The sequence below is a fragment of the Equus przewalskii genome, chromosome 10 (genome assembly GCF_037783145.1).
Source record: "Equus przewalskii isolate Varuska chromosome 10, EquPr2, whole genome shotgun sequence".
Classification (NCBI taxonomy): domain Eukaryota; kingdom Metazoa; phylum Chordata; class Mammalia; order Perissodactyla; family Equidae; genus Equus; species Equus przewalskii.
Genome location: NC_091840.1, coordinates 13,996,821 through 14,016,547, shown reverse-complemented (window position 1 = coordinate 14,016,547; position 19,727 = coordinate 13,996,821). Strand labels below are relative to the sequence as shown.

At 50.0% G+C, this 19,727-nt stretch overlaps 1 protein-coding gene across 1 annotated transcript; it reads right to left on the bottom strand.

The window, feature by feature from the left end:
• Nucleotides 1–266: 266 nt before the first annotated feature.
• Nucleotides 267–14,581, bottom strand: CACNG1 (calcium voltage-gated channel auxiliary subunit gamma 1). The gene is made up of 4 exons (XM_070560205.1): nt 14,107–14,581; nt 2,715–2,789; nt 1,499–1,636; nt 267–1,029 (listed from the first exon to the last, which is right to left on the bottom strand). The coding sequence occupies exons 1-4, from the start codon at nt 14,339–14,341 to the stop codon at nt 803–805; spliced, it is 675 nt and encodes a 224-aa protein (XP_070416306.1). The 5' UTR covers nt 14,342–14,581; the 3' UTR covers nt 267–802.
• Between the last annotated feature and the right edge of the window lie 5,146 nt (nt 14,582–19,727).

The following is a 19,727-nucleotide window of genomic DNA, read 5'->3' as shown; positions in this document are numbered from 1 at the left end:
GCGCTGGAGAGAAGCCCTCCTTATTTTTAACACCCTAGCCTAGTCAGACGGTCTCTGGTTTCTCCCAAAGAAAATCCAGGCCCAGAGGTACAAGTTGGAATTCAGAACCTCTAAGGCTTGTTGGTGAAAGGGACCCGTTCCCCATCACCCCCACAAAAGTCCTAGACATACCCAGGGGACAAGCTTTCTTTTCTCCTTTGGGGTCATGGGGCCCCAGAGCTGTGGTCAGGAATGCAAGCAACTTCTATGCACAGTGCAAGGAAAAAGCAAGTTTTCAAAGAACTTTTATTTCAAACCACAGTCAGATTCTACTCAGTTAAAAATGCTTCTCTGGCCTCCTGGAAGCCAAGGAGGGGATGTTCAGGTCACCAGAAAGGGTGTACCGTGTCACCAAGGAGGAGAGAGGGGCACACCCAGAACTGGTGAATGAGCACAGGGTGTCCTTGTAAGGAGTCCCTGTGAGGCTAAAAGAGGACAAGAGGAGCCAGCTTACCAAATAAAACCGGCACAGTGAGGACAACATGGGGCTCCAGTGGCAGGTCAGGCCTCTGCACACACCTGCGCACCTGCTGGCCCTGCCTCCCTCCCATCGGGGGCAGGTCTGGGTCTTGTCCACTTGCTGGATTCTGGAGGAGCCCGTCGCAGCTCAGAGAGGAGCTCAGAAAGGGGAAAGCAGCTGTGGCTGTCGTGGGGTCGTGGGAACAGGGGGGAGGTAAAGCTCCCACCTCCTTTCTAGAATGTTCTGAGCTGGGCTCGGCTTCCTGAGGGTAAAACCCCCAGAGTCGCTGGGGCAGCAGGAGGGCTAGTGCTCCGGCTCGGCGTCCATGCAGGACTCCCAGGGGTGCTGGGGCATTCGCGGCAGGGAGAAGAGCAGCAGGGCCAGGCCGCCGAGGAAGAGGAGGACAAAGGCGGCGCAGGCGCAGGCGAAGGACCAGGAGTAATAGTACTCGATCCAGACGGTGTCCTCGCTGTCGATCATGCGCTTCACCGACTGGCGCATGACCTCCACCGAGACGAAGATGCAGAGCCCTGAGGGCAGAGGGGACTCTCAGGGCCGGGGGTCCTGCTGCACGGAGGGAGGGGGACGGGGTGGGGCGGGGGACCTGGCCAAACTGCCCCGAGGCTGAGGTTCCAACTGGGAACCTGCAAAAGCGAGCCCTCTGCCTGCCACGGCACAATGCGCGCATCCCCAGAAGGTTACCCGTGGTTCTTTCCTTTTTTTTTTTTTAAATTAATTTAATTAATTTAATTAATTTTTTAAAATTAATTTACATTTTTGTTAGTAATTAGTATTGCTCTTAGTGGCTTGGGGATTAAGCCTTTGTGAAAAATGGACAAATTGCCAAGATCTCGCGCCCCTCCACCCCTGGAGGTGCTGCGGCCTTGCCCAGGTTTGCCCCCCGGGGGGAGCCCAGGAATTTCCCCGTAGCCCAGACCCCGGGAAGGCGGAGAAGGGGGCGGCCGCGCCCCGCTGCCTGGGCAGGGGCCCCCATCCTACCTGCAAAGGCGTAGAACATGGACGCCGGCCTCAGCAGGTAATCTCGCTTCTTCCTGAAGGACAGGAGCGCGCAGACGCTCCCCATGATGACGAAGCCGAGGCTGAAGATGGCGATGGCAGCCGCCGAGATGCTGTACTCTACGACACGCAAAGGGGCGCAGGTGGCACCCCGGCGCCTCAGAATGGCCTCGTCCCCTGGACCTTTGGTCACCGCTGGTTGTGCCTCCAACCAGGCGAGTGACACTGCCACATACTATTATTCCCACTTCACATATGAGAAAACAGAGGGCCCCAGAGATTGAATCTCTCACTCAAAGTCCTACAGTGGGTACCCGGGCAGGGCCAGGATGGTAACATGATCCAATTCCAACTCGCAGGGCTTCTGGGGCACCAACTGAACTTCTTCCCCCAGGGGCAGGGCCTCGGAAGGAGGCAGGAGGCCTGTGGCTGGCGACCTTTCTGGGGCAGAAACCTTCGCTTGAGTGACAGGGTGGAAGGCTGCACTCGGCCTGGGGATGGTCTGTCCTGGGACTGGCAGGCAGCCTCCGGAAGGAGGACAGAGCGTGGCTTGTTACAGAGCAAGATGTGTGTGAGGGTCTTGTGTGTGTGTGTGTGTGTGTGCACCCGCACGTGCAGCATAGGTGTAAAGATGCCTCAGTGTGTGTTAGTGTGTGCACAGGCGTGTAAGGATCCATCAGAGTGTGTGTGTGTATGTGTGTCTGTGCACAGGCAGATTCGGGCGTGGACTCACAACGCTGGGCATGTATTGAGCTCCTTGGTTCCCAAAAGGCCCCAGGGCCCTTGTGTGTGCTCCGGGCCGCTCCCGCGTACCCCCACGTCCCTGCTCTCCTGATTCTCGGGGAGTGATTTGCGGGCGAGGGGGGGAATCAGACAGTTCCCCCCAGACTCTGACCACCAGCCCTGGGAACCATCATGGGGATTTCGAGCTCCTGTTCCATTTTCGCGGCTCCTGCCCCAGCAGTTTGCCTTGCGCTCTGGGGAAGAATGCATTCTTTCTGCAATTTGGGAGCCTGCAAACCAGGGGCCATCTCTTTTGCAAACTCTCCCAAGCCCCAGAGTGGAAGTCCAGGACGCCTGGTGAGGGAGCGCTGTTGCTGCAGGAACACAGAGGGGTTTTTGTGCCAAGTGATTTTCTGGCTCAGCAGTGTGTGCCGGAAGTCACTTCTCGCCCTCCCCCTTCCCACCACGGGCTCACCTTTCTGAGTGGTGACTTCGAAGATCTCCGAGCTCTCACCTGGGTTAAAATGTCTGAAGTAGGAACAGTTTTTCTCTGCAAAGGAGGGAGACAGCCTGTGAGCGGAGAGAGCGGGCCTGCACCCGGGACAGCAGCTTGGCCCGGAGAGGGCAGGTGCCACTGCAGGGGTGGGCGTGAGGGGGCCCTCTTCTCCCCAAACCCTGACTCTGGGCTGAAACAAACATCTTTCTCTGACCCTTAGACCAAAATTTCAGTAGGATAAGGGGCTGCACAAGAGGCTGGGAGCTCTTCAGGGAGCTAAGGCTGCCTGAGTCAAGGGGGCAGACAGCGCTGTGCTTACTGAGCCCATTAGGCAGATGGAGTGACTGAGGCCCAGGCTCAAGTCATTTGTCAGGGGGTGCAGGATATATGGCCAAGAAAGGGCCAAACAGTGGTTCCCAGGCAGGGCTGATTCTGCCCCCCAAAGGACACTGGGCAATGTCTGGAGACATTTTTGGTGTCACAACTGAGCAGAGCTACTACTGGCATCTAGTGAGTAGAGGCCAAGGATGATGCTAACCATCCTACAATGCACAGGACAGCCCCCTAAAACAGAATTATCTGGCCCCCAAATGTCAGCCGTGCTGAGGTTCAGAAACCCACTATCACACCAAAATCTAGGGCTGTGTTTCTTATCAGCATCCAGGCCCACCCGGATCCGCTGATTGTGATCTGGGAAGCAAGCAGTGTTTTTCAAAAGCTTTCTAGGAGATTCTGATACTCAGTCAGATTGGAAAGTCCTGCTCTAGGCCCCTTAAAATGTGCCACGAAGGGCTTTTCTGAGCGGGCCAACTGGATGGACTTCAGTGAAGGGTAGAGAACGTCCAATCAAGGGCCAAATGTGACCGTCACCTCATTTCATCAGACCCTCGACACCTGTGGCCGTAGAGGCAGCCCGGACAAGACCTCCCCTGGTGAGCTGCTTGGCCCACTTGATAAGAGTCAGAAAAGCCAAAGAAGGTCTGTGGACAGAAGGATCAAAGATCTGGATTTGATGGGAGTGCAGAGGAAGAGCTTAGAACAAAGAAATCCATGGTGACTTTAAATGTAATTTCAGGCATAATTGCTCTCCCATTTGTCTCCTTTAATCTCTTTTATAACTAGACAATACCATAAAATCAAAGGATTGTCGTATTGCTTATTGGATACAGTTTAATATACTTCACTCCTGATCTAGGAAGCAGATGAATGGGTTATTTTATATTTCTTAAAAAAACAAATTAAGGGGCTGGCCCCGTGGCAGAGTGGTTAAGTTCGCGTGCTCCGCTGCAGGCGGCCCAGTGTTTCGTTGGTTCAAATCCTGGGCGCGGACATGGCACTGCTCATCAAACCACGCTGAGGCAGCATCCCACATGCCACAACTAGAAGGACCCACAACGAAGAATATACAACTATGTACTGGGGGGCTTTGGGGAGAAAAAGGAAAAAAATAAAATCTTTAAAAAAAAAGAACAAATTAAGTTGCTTTTTATTTGTGTGAGGCCCTTCATTGATTTCGTTTTCCTGTGGATCCGTGACCCTCAATAGAAGACATCTCTGCTCCTAGCTTAGAGGGTGTCTAGTTTGTACATTCGTTTCTTCACCTCCAGGCTACCTTTAAATTATCAGGCAAGTGATGCCTAGTTTCTTTTGGAAACGCGCCTGAGGTGCTGCCAGAGTCATAGCTTTCACTGGGGTGTAGGCTTCCTTCTGTCCGGCCTAAATCATCTTATTGCCACTGATGCCTGTGGTGTCCCACTCTTTCCCCCTCCTCCAATGACAGGATCACTGGCACAGCCGTGGTTGAGGAAGGTAATGACCCCTGGAGATGGGCCTGGTTTAGCAGCAGTAAATGCTCCATCAGGTAAACAGCCATCTCTTTGAGCTTCTGTATTTAAATCACTTTCCTTTTGAACTGAGTCACCTGGGGTGTCTAGCTGCCAGTGATGATGTCAAAATTAATGCTGCTCTTTCCCGTCTCTCACAGTTTCTAGTGCTGTTTTAAAGCAAAATGCAACACTCTTACGTTTGTTAGATTATTAGCTATGAATTCTCTTGAATCACTGCTTCCATGTGGTTTGTGCTATGTCATAAGTCTCCACGTGTTTTCTTCTGGACGAAGGAAAATTTCTGTTTCATCCTTTAAGGGCCAATTTCAGTTGTCATTGAAAACCCTCTGAAAAGAGTCGACTGAATCAAGTGTATTTCACGGTCAGCTGCCTGCCTGACTGCTTGCAATCTGTGAGCTGAAAGCCTCTGTTGCAGAGGCTCGAGCTGAAGGCCCACGGAGAGCCTCGGGGTGGCACGGCTGTCTGGTAGTTCCAGGTTGCTGAGGTTACTCCCGCACAGGTGGTGTTTGGGTTGTCAGCTCCCCCAGGTAAACACCAGGCTCCATTCTGGACAAGCAGCTGCTGCTCCCGGGTGCCTGCGTGTCTGGGGAAGCCAGCCCGAAGATTCTGGGGTGGGTGCTTCCCCTCAGTGACCCAGGTACAATGTTCCCCTCCCTCTGCTCCCCTATAGAGTGATCTCCCACACGGGGGATGGGGGCACCCAGTGGGTAGAGTTCCCACTCAGAGCATCTGGAGGTCTCAGCTTCTCTCTGACGTGGTGGAACTTACGACTTGAGGATGGATGGGCCAACCCCGTCGCCTCTCTTGGACTAGCACATGAGGAAGACCAATGTCTTCTGCCCTGAGCCCTGGAGAATCATCCACTCCAGGGCCCCATGGCTGCCCCTTGGAGACCACAAGCTCCTTTGTGGTCCCTGATGGCCCTGGCAGTGGTGGGGGCATGTCACACCCAGGCCTCAGCCTGGACAAGTCCAGGACCAACAAGATGCTCATTTAGGAGAAGTCAGGCCAGGCATCTGTCAGCATCACTCAAGAATTGCCCCGGGTCTGATGGGTCTGAGAGGGGCAGACCCCACCCCTGCCGCTTTGTCTGGCGGTGTCTGGGTAAGAGCATTAAGGGCAGAGCAGGGGGCGGTGGCAGTTCTGTGCAGCCTGGGTGCAGATTCTCAGCCTCCTTGCCTCTGCCTCTCTGATGACCCTCCATGCCCTCTCCTGGCCTCTATCACACTTGCACGAAGCTCAGGGCTTGCAGCTTTGCCTCAATGGGCTCCAGCCCCTTTCCTGGGCAGAAGAAGTAAGTGCTTTGGACCAAGTTGGTGGAGAAACCAATGCTAGGGTGATGACCTGTGACCATAATCAGGAGCTCTGAGGCTCCTCCAGCCTTCTCTGTCTCTGTGAGTGGCTCATGTGACTTTAATATTTGTATTTCAGAAACGCCTACCATGGAGCCAGCCCTGATGGCCTAGTGGTTAAAGTTCAGCATGCTCTGCTTCAGTGGCCCAGGTTCAGTTCCTGGGAGCAGAACCACCCCACTCAACTGTCAGTAGTCTTGCTGTGGTGGTGGCTCACATACAAGAACTGGAAGGACCGACAACTAGAAGATAGAACAATGTACTGGGGCTTTGGGGAGGAAAAACAGAGGGAAGATTGTTAACAGCTGTTAGCTCAGGGCAAATCTTCCTCTGCCAAAAAAAAAAAAAAGTAAGAAAGAAAAAAGAAATGCCTACTATGAACAATCGTAAGACTTAGTGGTCTAAAAACTTTAAGTGGGTTATTACTTAAAAAATATGGTGAACTCAGCTATTAGGCTTGAGAGGGGTGGAAGTATTCTGGCTAACCAAAAATTCTGGTTAAAGGAGTGATGATCTATGCAGGACTACAGCTAACTGTGCCAGTTTCAAACAACTGGAACAGAAGGCTAATTTAACTCCAAGGTGGATTTAATACAGCTCTTTGTCTGACAGCTGGAACAGCTTGCACGATTAGGGGCTGCCCCTGGGTTATCACTGAGGATATATCAGTGTGCCCAGTGCTGGTGGCTGCAGACTTTGATATATTAAAAAATCCTTGTTGATTTGCACAAAACCAAGGGAACTAGTGTTTTAGGGGTCAGAAGAAATGTTTCAGGCACTTGTTACCTGCATCAATGCCAGGGGTGCCTTTGCCCTTTTTGTAGAAGAAGTTCTTGATGCTTCCAACAATGGTTTCTTTGTGCTCTGTCTCCCCCACCCCTCTGATTGAAGACTTTCATAAAATGGGTTGGAGAAATCCCCAGGACCCGACCCTAGAGCTTCAGAGCATTGCTGTCCTGTGGGGGAGGAGTCTAGTAATGGCTTAGGTCTCCTGCATGGGCTCGTGTGGATGGGAAAGGGGGCCCCTGAAAATCTTGGGATCAGTAGGATCGTGTTCTTTCATACGGCCCCAGTTCCTGCATCAAGTACTGGAGGAGAGGATGGGCGGCTAGGGAAATGGGGCGCTGGGGCAGGCTGCTGCCTTGCCCTGAAGAGGAAGAGCTGGAAAGAAGCAACATCCCGCCCAGCCCAAGGGCAGGGGATGACCCCTCTGTGGATTCACTTGGGCTTTCAGACAGACAGCCTCTCCTGACAACTGGGGAAGCCCCTACTCTCATTCCAGAGGCATTGGAATTGGCCTCAGATGTTGACCTTGTGCATGACAGTCCTTCTAAGAGTCAGTGGAAAAAACAAATCAGACAGTTTGTGTTCTCAGAGCTTCCAACTCTCTATGGCTGAATGGGACCTTGAAAAGTCTCCTCTATTGCACCAGCTCCTGGTCCAGCTTCCTCTACACCAAGTCATGTCAAAAGCTGGCCTCTGCATTTGACAAGATCCAACAGCCATTTATGATAAAAACTCTGAACAAAATGGGCATAGAAGGAAACTACCTCAACATAATAAAGGCCATATACGACAAACCCATAGCCAACATCATACTCAATGGGCAAAAACTGAACCCCATCCCTCTGAAAACAGGAACGAGACAAGGATGCCCTCTATCACCACTCTTATTTAACATAGTACTGGAGGTCCTGGCCAGAGCAATCAGGCAAGAAAAAGGAATAAAAGGAATCCAAATAGGGAGGGAAGAAGTGAAACTCTCGCTGTTTGCAGACGACATGATCTTATATATAGAAAACCCCAAAGAATCCATTGGAAAACTGTTAGAAGTAATCAACAACTACAGCAAAGTTGCAGGGTATAAAATCAATTTGCATAAATCAGTAGCATTTCTATACTCCAGTAATGAACCAACAGAAAAAGAACTCAAGAATACAATACCATTCACAATCGCAACAAAAAGAATAAAATACCTTGGGGTAAATTTAACTAAGGAAGTGAAGGACCTATATAATGAAAATTACAAGGCCTTTCTGAGAGAATTGGATGACGACATAAGGAGATGGAAAGACATTCCATGTACATGGATTGGAAGAATAAACATAGTTAAAATGTCCATTCTACCTAAAGCAATCTACAGATTCAACGCCATCCCAATCAGAATCCCAATGACATTCTTTACAGAATTAGAACAAAGAATCCTAAAATTCATATGGGGCAATAAAAGACCCCGAATTTCTAAAGCAATCCTGAGAAAAAAAGAACAAAACGGGAGGCATCACAATCCCTGACTTCAAAACATACTACAAAGCTACAGTAATCAAAACAGCATGGTACTGGTACAAAAACAGGTGCACAGATCAATGGAACAGAATTGAAAGCCCAGAAATAAAACCACACATCTATGGACAGCTTATCTTTGACAAAGGAGCTGAGGGCATACAATGGAGAAAAGAAATCTTTTCAACAAATGGTGCTGGGAAAACTGGAAAGCCACATGTAAAAGAATGAAAATTGACCATTCTTTTTCACCATTCACCAAAATAAACTCAAAATGGATCAAAGACCTAAAGGTGAGACCTGAAACCACAAGGCTTCTGGAAGAAAACGTAGGCAGTACACTCTTTGACATCAGCATTAAAAGGATCTTTTCGGACACCATGCCTTCTCAGAGAAGGGAAACAATAGAAAGAATAAACAAATGGGACCTCATCAGATTAAAGAGCTTCTTCAAGGCAAATGAAAACAGGATTGAAACAAAACAACAACCCACTAACTGGGAAAAAATATTTGCAAGTCATATATCTGACAAAGGCTTAATATCCTTAATATATAAAGAACTCTCGCAACTCAACCACAAAACATCAAACAACCCAATCAAAAAATGGGCTGGAGACATGAACAGACATTTCTCCAAAGAAGATATACTGATGGCCAATAGGCACATGAAAAGATGCTCATCATCGCTGATCATCAGGGAAATGCAAATCAAAACTACACTAAGATATCACCTTACACCCGTTAGAACGACAAAAATATCTAAAACTAATAGCAACAAATGTTGGAGAGGTTGCGGAGAAAAAGGAACCCTCATACACTGCTGGTGAGAATGCCAACTGGTGCAGCCACTATGGAAAACAGTATGGAGATTCCTCAAAAAACTAAAAATAGAACTACCATACGATCCAGCCATCCCACTACTGGGTATTTATCCAAAGAGCCTGAAGTCAGCAATCCCAAAAGTCCTGTGCACCCCAATGTTTATTGCAGCACTGTTTACAATAGCCAAGACGTGGAAGCAACCTAAGTGCCCATCAACAGACGAATGGATAAAGAAGATGTGGTACATATATACAATGGAATACTACTCAGCTGCAAAACAGAACAAAATCATTCCATTTGCAATAACATGGATGGACCTTGAGAGAATTATGTTAAGTGAAGTAAGCCAGCAAGAGAAAGATAATCTGTGTATAACTCCACTCATATGAGGAATTTAAAACTATGGACCAAGAACAGTTTAGTGGATACCAGGGGAAAGGTGGGGTGGGGGGTGGGCACAAAGGGTGAAGTGGTGCACCTGCAACATGACTGACAAACATTAATGTACAATTGAAATTTCACAAGATTGTAACCTATCAATAACTCAATAAAAAATAAAAATAAAATTAAAAAAAAAGCTGGCCTCTGATGTGTTTGCTTGGGTCTGCAGCTTGTATGAGTGGTGTTTGTAAATACTATGGCAGGTGTGGGAGGGGACTGGAGAGCAAAGAGGCTCTGGATGTGAGACTTGGATGTTGAACTTCTGCTTGTCAGACGGTTAGCCTTACGAAGGCCACTCTGAGCCTCAGTTTTCCTGCATGTAGAATGAGAACCACCTGTAGAATGAGAGCCTCGTCACTGGACTTTTGTAAAGTAGTACAAAGCAGTGACTAAGAAGGTGAATTTTAGGGGTGTGGATCCTAGCTGCTCTGCCCTGGTAACTGTGTGACCTTGGTCAAATTACTCAGTTTCTCTGTGCCTCATTTTCTTTATCTGCAAGATGGGATGATGATAATAGTATGGACCTCATGGAGAATTTTGTGAGGATTAGATGAGTTTATATATATATATATATATATATGTCATCCCACTGCCTTCCGGCCTCCACGGTTTCTGGGAAAAATCAGCTGTTCGTCTTATTAAGACTTCTTTGTGTGTGATGAGTCGCTTCTCACTGCTTACAAGATTCTCTGTCTTTATCTTTCAACAGTTTGATTGTGATATATCTAGGTGTGGATTTATCCTACTTAGAGTTAATTAATCTTCATAGATCTGTAGATTAATGTTTTTCATCAAATTTGGGAAATTTTTGGTCATTTCTTTATTTTTTTTTAGGAAGATTAGCCCTGAGCTAACATCTGCCACCAATTCTCCTCTTTTTGCTGAGGAAGACTGGCCCTGAGCTAACATCTGTGCCCATCTTCCTCTACTTTATATGTGGGATGCCTACCACAGCACGGCTTGACAGGCAGTGTGTAGGTCCACACCCAGGATCTGAACCGGCGAACCCCAGGCTGCCAAAGCGGAATATGTGAACTTAATCGCTGTGCCACCAGGCTGGCCCCGGTCATTCCTTTTTTACACATGCTTCTTGTTCCTTTGCCTCTCTCTCTTCTCCTCCTGGGACTACTACTATGCATATGTTGGTACATTTGATACTGTCTCACAGTATCTGAGGCTCTGTTCCTTTTTCTTCATTCTCTTTTTCTATCTGTTCCTCAGACTAGCTAATCTCAGTTGACCCATCTTCAAGTTCATTGATTCTTTCTTCCACTTACTCAGATCTGCTACTGAACCATTCTAGTGAATTTTTTCTTGCAATTATTGTAATTCTCAACTGCAGAAATTCTATTAGGTCCTTTTAAAATAATGTCTATCTCTCCTTGATATTCTCTATTTCATGGGACATCATTCTCATCTTTACTTTATTCTATAGACATTGTTTCTTTTAGTTCTTTGAATATACCCAAAATAGCTGACTTAAAGTCTCCGTCTGGTAAGTCCAATATGTGGGCTTCCTCTATTGACTGCTTTTTTTCCCCTTACATATGGGCCATTTTTAGTTCTTTGCTTGTCTTGAAATTTTTTAAAATTTAAAATTTAAGTTTAAAACTGGACAGTTTAAACAATGTAACGTATCAATTCTGAAATCAGATTCCCACCCTTTCCCAGGGTTTTTTCCTGTTGCCATTTACTCTTGTTTGGTTAGTGACTTTTCTGGATTAATTTTGTAAAGTCTGCATTCCTTGTCATGTGTGGCCACTGAAATCTCTCCTCAGTTAGTTTGGTGGTCAGCTCACAGAGATTTCCTAAAGTGCTTGGAACCAATGTATCTCCCAGTCTTTACTGAGGGGCTCTGTGCTAAGCAGAGAGGTAAGCATGCAGCTCAGCAGTTTACATTTCTGCCTCAGCCTTCACTTCTGCTTGCACACAGCTTCAAGATAGGTCAGAGGTAAGAGCCCAGGACCTTCTCAGGTCTTTCCTGTGCATGCATATAGCACTGTGCATGCACATGGCCTTCTAAAGTCTCAGGAATATGTTGGAGCTTTTCCAAGCCACCTCGGACATCTCATGCTCTAGTTTTTCAGTTAGCCTATTTTTTGCCCTAACTGTTATCTACCGCCTCAGGCAGTCATGATATTAAACAATTGTTTCTAATTGTTTTTGACAAATGCCCCCTGGGAAAAAGACTGTTCCACAGCATGAGCTCAGAGTCAGGTCAAATAAAGACAGCCTTGCAAGCGAGAACTTCGAGGGAACCACCAGGCAGATCAAATAATGACAATTCTCTGGAAATGAGGCTTTGAAAGAGATCCAGGCCTGTTCTGTCCTCTCTGGTGGCTACCAGGCTGCTGGTTTTCACTATGATTCAGACTGTTGGTCTGCAAGGCTATGGCACAGTTGGGGAGGGAGGAACAGGAACAGAGCAAGTTAAAACACCACAAAGCTCACTGTTCTTACCGAGATTCACCCGTCTTTTTCTTAAATAAGCACTTGCTGGATTGCCGGAGGACTGGTTAATTTCCAGAGTACCGAAAAAGGTTATTCCGACCATTTTGCCAATGTTCTCCTTGTTTTTATGGAGAAGAGGATTTTTGGAGGTTCTTATTCTGTCATTTCTTCTGGTGTCATCCAAAGTTAATATGCGTAAAGCACTTAAAACAGTGTTTGGCAGATAGTGCTGTATTTGTGTTTGCAGTTATTATCATTATTGTTATTGTTAGTAATAAATGAGAGAACATGTTTGAACTCTATTCTTCCCTCCAGAAAAGAGTGATCCCAGAGAGCACAGGAAGAGCGGGTAGGGAAGGACAGAGATGTCCACTCTCAGAGAAAGGGGAGGGGAGAAGGCAGGAACACACTTCGGAAGCTTGTTGGGGGCGAGGCAGGGCTCACAAGTATGGGAGTGTGATTCACTCTGGGCCAGGGCAAGAAGGCACAGTCTAGGCTCACGCAGGCTCAAGGCCAAGCCATGCCTGCTGGGCGGCTGATCCAGTCACCTCCCACCGCTCTGTCTTTTCCTTGTATAGACTCGGCTCACCTCCCTGCTCATGGGCTCTGTAAACTCACCAGACTTTAAAAGGCAGGTGCCTCCAAGGACAGGTGGGCAGGCCTGTAACAGTGCGTTCCCCTGCGTGGTCCCTGGAGAGTCTGCCCTGCCCGCCCTGCCCTGCCCTGCCCAGGGGAGTTGGCTGGATGAGGCATGTGTTTACGGGCATGCTCAGCAGCGGCTGAGGGGCCTGGGCCTCTGGGCTATGTGATGTTCTTCAAGCACATGACCTTGCCTATTAAAGCCTTCAGCCCCGGGACTTGGTGTTTCCAAGACAGCTGGGTATTTACGAGTCTTCCGGGTATCCAGTGGGAACGAGCAAGGCAGGGGTTTCCTGGAGCCAGCAAGAGGGGGAGGACGAGGAAGGAGAGAAGTGGGAGGAATGAGGGTTAGGCCCCTTTATCCCACACACAGGCTGCAAGATCTCTGGGGACTCAACCCTGGCTTCCTTGAAGGGTAGAGTGCAAGGAACACCCACGCTGACAACAGAGGGAGTAATTCCGAAAACTGGTGGGATCCTGCGTTCGCCTTTGTCCACTGCCTCCTCAGAGGGACATTTGTAAACACTGGAAGGGACTTTATGTTGCTGAGCCCAAGCACCGTTTTTTACAGGTGGAAGCAGAGGCTGCGATGGGCTTTGTCAGCCCCCATAGTCACTGGGGGGTTGTGGCAGTGCGTGACCAGCGCCCAGCCCTCCGATCCTCCACACAGGGCCCTTTTCTCGCACATGTGCTATTTGCTATGAATGTAGGGGGCTCCACGGCTGCAGAATAGACTGCTCACCCCAATATCAGATATTCTCGACAAGGAGCTCACCACCTTCAGTGTGTGATTCAGTCACCTGGCAGGAAATCGAGGAATGCACTTAAATTACAGCAGAAGGAAGTGCTTTCCAACTCTGCAGGCGCCTGAGCTAAGAGAGCATGTACAGAGGACTGACAGTTCTGACAAAAAGGCAGGTGGCTCATCTCTAGCCAGGTCCTGCTTCACAAACGTGTGACCTGTGCAGACGTTCAAGGCCCTGCACCCAGAAGGGACCCCTGTGTGGTTTCATGCTTTGCTGTCACCATCTTGAAATTCTTAAAAATAATTACAATTTCATTTAATTGTATTTTCCTTTTGCACCAGGCCTTGTAAATTCTCTAGCCCATCCTGTCTACACCCCAGTCTTGAGACTGGGGAATGGACATGCCAGCTGAGCACATAAGGCCACCCAGCCTGTGTGTGAAGGGAGAGAGTGGAGCTGGGCACACCCAGAAGAGTGACTGCGGCTGGGGTCAGACGCCCCTAGTATGGTAGATCCATGGTTTCTTTCTTGAGCCTCTTGCCCCACCACTCCAGCCCTCTGCTCTGAGTGAAAAGCGCCAGGCCTCAGCAAGAGAGAAATAGCCAAAGACAAATGCCCTCCTTTGCAGTTGCAACCACATGCAATTCCGATCCTCTTCCCCGGCCCAGAGGGCTGGGCAGTGGGCCTGTTCCGAGGCTGGGAGACCTGCCCTCTTTCCCACGGGCGACTTTTCCAGGGGGACGGGGAAGGGCAGGAGGCAAGGACAGGGCACAGAGAGTGGGTACATTACCCCCAGGCAGGGTGATGGGTCCGCAGCTCTTGTCCTTGTTGTCACTCATGACAATACGCTTGGTGCAAATCCGCCAGAGGCCGAAGTGGGCCGCGTCGCAGGTGGCATTATGGTGCTCCATGTGGGGGCTCAGCACGGCCCAGTAGTCGGTCACCACGGCCACCATGGCCAGCACGATGCCCACCAGGATGCAGAATAGGGTCAGGCGGACCTTCAGCGCTTTGGTCTGGGACATGGTGGTGGCGGAGGAGTGGGTGCTCTGGGCAGGCCTGGTGGCAGCGTCTCCCCAGGCAGGTGGAGCTGGGCTGGGGTGGTGGTGGCAGTTGTGGAGCTGGGGTGGAAGCTAAGTTTAGTGTGCCCGGCCGAGCCAGAGCGGGCTGGCCTTGGGGCGGAGGGACGCTGGATGGGGCTGAGCAGCTGCCCAGACGTGTCAGGGGCCTGAGGGAGGCTTCTATTAATGCACATCTCCAGGCGTGTCACCGACGACCGCGTCTCCTCAGGTTTCAGGGCTTTCTTCCCCTCTTGGAGCCAGAAATACCCCAGGGAGGGGTGAGGAGAGAAGGCTTTAGATGGTGACTTGAGACCTCTACGGAGCGACAGCTCAGAATGCCTGAGTAGGGAGGGGACGAGGGATGGGCAACAGGGACACTATGGGCGTGGGGATCTGCTTGCTCTGGGCTGCAGGAGAAAGGGGACCCTGGAGGACACAGGCGCACAGCCTTCTGTTCTCCCACGGGGCAGGCCGGTCACTAGGGCAGGGTGAGTGGGTCCCTGTCCCGGGAGTCTGGGGGACCCAGGATCCTGCCTCAGGACATCTTGGGCGCCCCCTGCCCAAGGCCTCTGAAGCCCCCCTCCCAGGCACGTGCTTCAGCCCCAAGCCCAGCGTATCCCCAAGCCACAGGAAGAGTGCAGGTGGTTCCTGGGCCTGGCATTACCTAACGCTGTGTCCAGTGTGAGAACGTTGTTTCCTTTTGAATTCTCCTCCCATCCCTCCAACTGGGTCCAGAAGAAAAGCTCCATGTGGAGTAAGTCTTTAACACCTTCCTGATGCTTGTAAATCAAAGAACAGCCTGGAGAAGACAGAGAATCCAGGTGGACCTGACTGTAGTTCTGTTTCCATTTTACTGTTCTAGTTTGACCTCTATTAATGGCAGGTAATAAAGATTTCCCACTTATGTTTCTATTTACGAAATAAATATGTTTAAGTAAAAAAAGAACAGAAGTAGGTCGATTTATGGGTGACTATCAAGAGGTTAACGGGTGTGTGGATATAGCAGAGGCAATACGAGAGTTTGGGACCACCCTCTGAGAGTCACCTGCCCACACGCCCCTGGGCCGGTACTCCAGGCTCTAGCCCCTACAGCCTGGGTTCTGCATCTCTTCGCAGTTCACCAGGTGCCTCTTTTTGGGTGGATCCAAGAGGCTGATGTGTGGCCAGGAGTAGATCCCTGAGCTGGGCAGGGCTTTGAGCTTCAAAATCCTGGCTCAGGTTGACACAATTTACAGAAAGACTGCCTGCGTGTGGGTAACACTCAGGGGTCCAGATTTGGAGTCACAGACTGTTAATAATAATGATAATTGTAATGGCAGCTCATCGTCAGTGAGTGCTTACTATATACCAGGCGCTCTGCCAAGCCTTTCCATGTCATTACAGTCAATCTTCACACCAATCCATGAGGGGGGAACGACTATTATTCCCATTTTACAGATGAGGACATGGAGGCTCAGAGACACAAAGCAACTTGTCCAAGGTCACATAGCAGGTAAATGGTGAAGCCAGGTTTCAGAACCTGGAACCCAAACTCTTAACCGATGGTTGGAGCTGGGAGGAAAGTTCAAGATCTCTTGTGACTCCAGAAGAGGGGAAATATAGTTTTCTTTTACCCTTCTAAGCTCTCAGCTCAGGCCCCTGTACCGAAAGATAGATTAACAAGAGAAAAGCATACAAATTTATTTCATATAAGTTATACACGACATGGGAGCCTTGACACAGGAAATGAAGACCCAAAGAAATGGTTAAATCTGAGCGTTTTTATGCCAGGTGTGATGAAGCGGAAAGTTGTGGAAAAATATGATGGGACTAGAAGAAGCATCCACTCAGTGTAGCCCGCTGGGAGAGCCAGCGGGTCTGTTGGTTCAGACTCCCCTCAGCGTCTGGGGATCCAGATGCTCCAGTCCTCGGTGCATAGCGAGCCCCTTGCCCATGGGGGTTTTATGACCCGCTTCAGGTCTCAGATTCCTTCAGCTGAAAATATTCAATATGCCAAGGTGCCATGATTGGCAGTAGCACGTCCTCAACCCCGTCATGACTGATAAAAGGAAGCCGCAGCCTTGAGAGAGGACCTGACAAGCCAGGCCACCCTGTGAACAAGCACCAGCGCTGAGCTGAGACCTGGCGTTTCCAGCCGCAGGCTGGCGTGAGGGCAGTTACATCTGAGGCAGTGACAGCAGAACCTTCAGGTTACAAACCAGCATCCCCATGCAGGTGGGAATCTCTCGAGAGCTTCTCTCTCAACCTTCCTCATCTCCACTCCCCTTCTGTCCCTGTCCCCCACTCCGTGTTCCCAGTGCCGGCTAACCCATCATAACCAACTGACTTATTGATGCCCGTCACTGCCCTGCTTCAGCTCAGAGAGTGGCTGTCTGTTTCCAGGCAGGTGGGCCCTCTCTAGGGAGAACTGTTGGAGGCTGAGACACGGCACACACCGCCCTGTGGGCCCATCCTCAGGAGCCAGGCAGCTGAGCTTCTCAGGGGACACTGGGGAGCCTGAGGCAGACCCACTGTGTGCCAGGCACACCAGCAGAACAGCAGTTGGAGAGCAAGAAGAAAGTTTTTTAAGACAGAATATCTAGAAAGAAGCTATTTTAATTTTAGCACAACAAGCAGATATGGTGTCATTTGAAGAAATACAAATGTATTTTGAGTTTCCTGCTGTGGTGGGGGAGGACGTCCTAGGCTCTCCAGTCCCGGGAGCCTCTGAAGGTCGTGGGAAGCGCCCTAGCGGGGCCTGGCACACGGGACATGCTCCGCATCAGCCGGAACAACACTGCAGGCCCATCAGAGGCCAGGCTGCGCCCTCCCTCAGTGGGGGGCAGGTTTGTGCCACATGAGGGGTCCCGAGTCCTCCTGCCCAGCCAGCAAAGGCATTAAAGATTGGTGGTCTCTTCCTTTTGAAGTAGTCTTTGTGCAAATCTACGTGAGGCTGGCAGCTCTAGGTGTTGCAGGCAAGTCTACTTTCTCTCTCCGTTTACTAAAAGCTCCTTCAACCAGATCTTTTCTGCTCACAGAGGCCAGCTCCAGGCTGCCTGCTCGGTTCCTAGGACCTTGCTGGGCCAGGAAGAGGGCTTGGTGGACGCTGGCATTTGCTGGGAGCTGGGGCTGGGGGACCCCAGCATGCTCTGTACAGGTCCTACCTTTTCCAGGGCACCAGGAAGAGTGAGGGCAACGTGAGAGAGTGGGGAGCAGCTTGCGGTGATGGATCCGGCCAGCCTCAGGACCAGACCCTTGCTCTGCCCGTCCCCAGCTGTGTGGCTTCCCGCAAGTCGTTACCTCTCTAGGCTGCCCTTTCCTCATCCATAAACTGAGAGCAGTGGAGCCTGGCTGGGGAGCTGGTGTAAGGATTCGAGATAACACACTTTACCAGCTTAGGCTGTGGGAGGTGCTGTGGACTCAGTAGGGTCCTCCCACAAGTTCACATGTTGAAGCCTAAACCCCAGAGTGATGGCATATGGAGGCGGCGCCTTTGGGAGGTGATTAGGTTTAGACAAGGTCTTGAGCGTGGGACTCCAGGATGTGATTAGTGCCCCTATACGATGAAACACCAGAGAGCTTGCTCTCTCTTTTTCTCTGCCATCTGAGGACACAGCAACAAGGCAGGAAGACAGGAAGCGGGCTCTCACCGGAACCTGCCCATGCTGGCACGCTGATCTTGGACCTCCAGACTCCAGAACCATGAGAAATAAACGTCTGTTGTTTAAGCCCCCCAGTCTATGGCCTTTTGCTGTGGCAGCCCGAGGTGACTAAGACAGTAGGCAATTGATCCAGGATGGCATTTCTTGTTATTATTACCATTATTATTATTAATGATTACAGATGGATCAGCCTTCTCTGATGGGCTATAAGCTTCTGGGGGCTAGGGATGGTGAGAGTGTGTTATGTACTCCTTCTGAGTGTCCTCAGAGAGCCCCCTGTATCTGAGCCCAGCGTGGGATCTTCATAAATGTTTGTCAAATGACTATTGGATGGATGGATGGATGGACAGACAGATGGACTGAAAGAACAAGGAGACAGAAGCTCAAATAACTTACTCCGCCAGATGATCCAAAGGACATTTCTATGTGGTTTAAGGCCACAGAAACATAAGAAACGGCAGCTGGGGCAGATCAGGACAGCTGGGACCAATGGCCACTTTGCCTGGAGGTGCTGAGGACACCCTAGGAGGGCACCTTTGTTGTCCCTGCAATCAAGTTCAAAAGGAAGCAGGCTCCTGAGATCTGACATTTTCTGTGGACACCCTTCAAAGTAGATATGCCGCACTCAGCTAATCGAGAGTTGTTTGTATTTTACCCGTCTAGACGGATCAGTTTTCACTTGTCCCAAATGACTGCTCTTCTCCCAAGAAGGATCAGAACCTAACTAGAGAGAGGAAAACACCTCCTGGAGGCGGGCCTCATTCAGAGCTGGGGCCAGCGCACACCTGGGTAGGGGCCAAATAAATCCTCTTTGGCAATGTGCTGGTCTAATTTTGAGCGCAGGCTTAATTAGGCTGAGAAGCGGCCCTGGGTGTTTGATCTAAAGATACTATGAAAAGGAAGGTGCCACTCAATTGGTCCCAACGTCTTTACGCCACTTCATCTCCCTCCCTGCGCTGCCATTCAACCTGGACCCTCTGTTGCTTCAGCCTGGCTGCCCCCAATTCCATTCTGTGAGCCAAAGATGGGCCTCTGCCTCTGCCCAGGGCACCCAGAACTCTTCCATCTTCAAAACCAGTGATGGCGTCACTCTGACCTCTGCTTCCGTCATCACATCTCCTTCTCTGGCTCTCCCCCCTCCCCCTTTCCTTTATGTGAAAGATTACATTGGGTCCACCCAGATGATCCAGGAAAATCTCCCCACCTCAAGACCCTTAATTTAATCACATCCACAAAGTCCCTTTTGCCATGTAAGGTGACACAGTCACAGGTTCCAGGGATCAGGACTTGGACATCTTTGGGGGCCGTTATTCTGCCCACTACAGGAACCGATTTACAATTCACTTGATTTTCTCTGGCATCACCTTGCAGCTCAGGTGCAGGGGTGGGGAAGATGGAAGGTGAGATTGAAGGAGGATTGGGGCTTTTCTGGGAGGGAAAAGCTAGAAGGAAAAGGGGCCCAAGGAACTGAGGGCATCAGGACGGGTTAAGTGATACTTGCCATGTCTGCGCTGGTTAGGGTGACCCTGCAACCAGGCAGGTTGATCAATTGGGAGAAAATGGAGAGGCCAAGGCCCTGAAGGGATGGCGAGGTTGGAGAACAGGTGTAGTGATGCTAAAGGGGTGAAGTAATTGGGAGCATTGGAAGCTGTGGTCAGAGAGGAGGAAGATGGCCCTGAAGATTACAGTGGGGAACAGTCAGGGGTGAT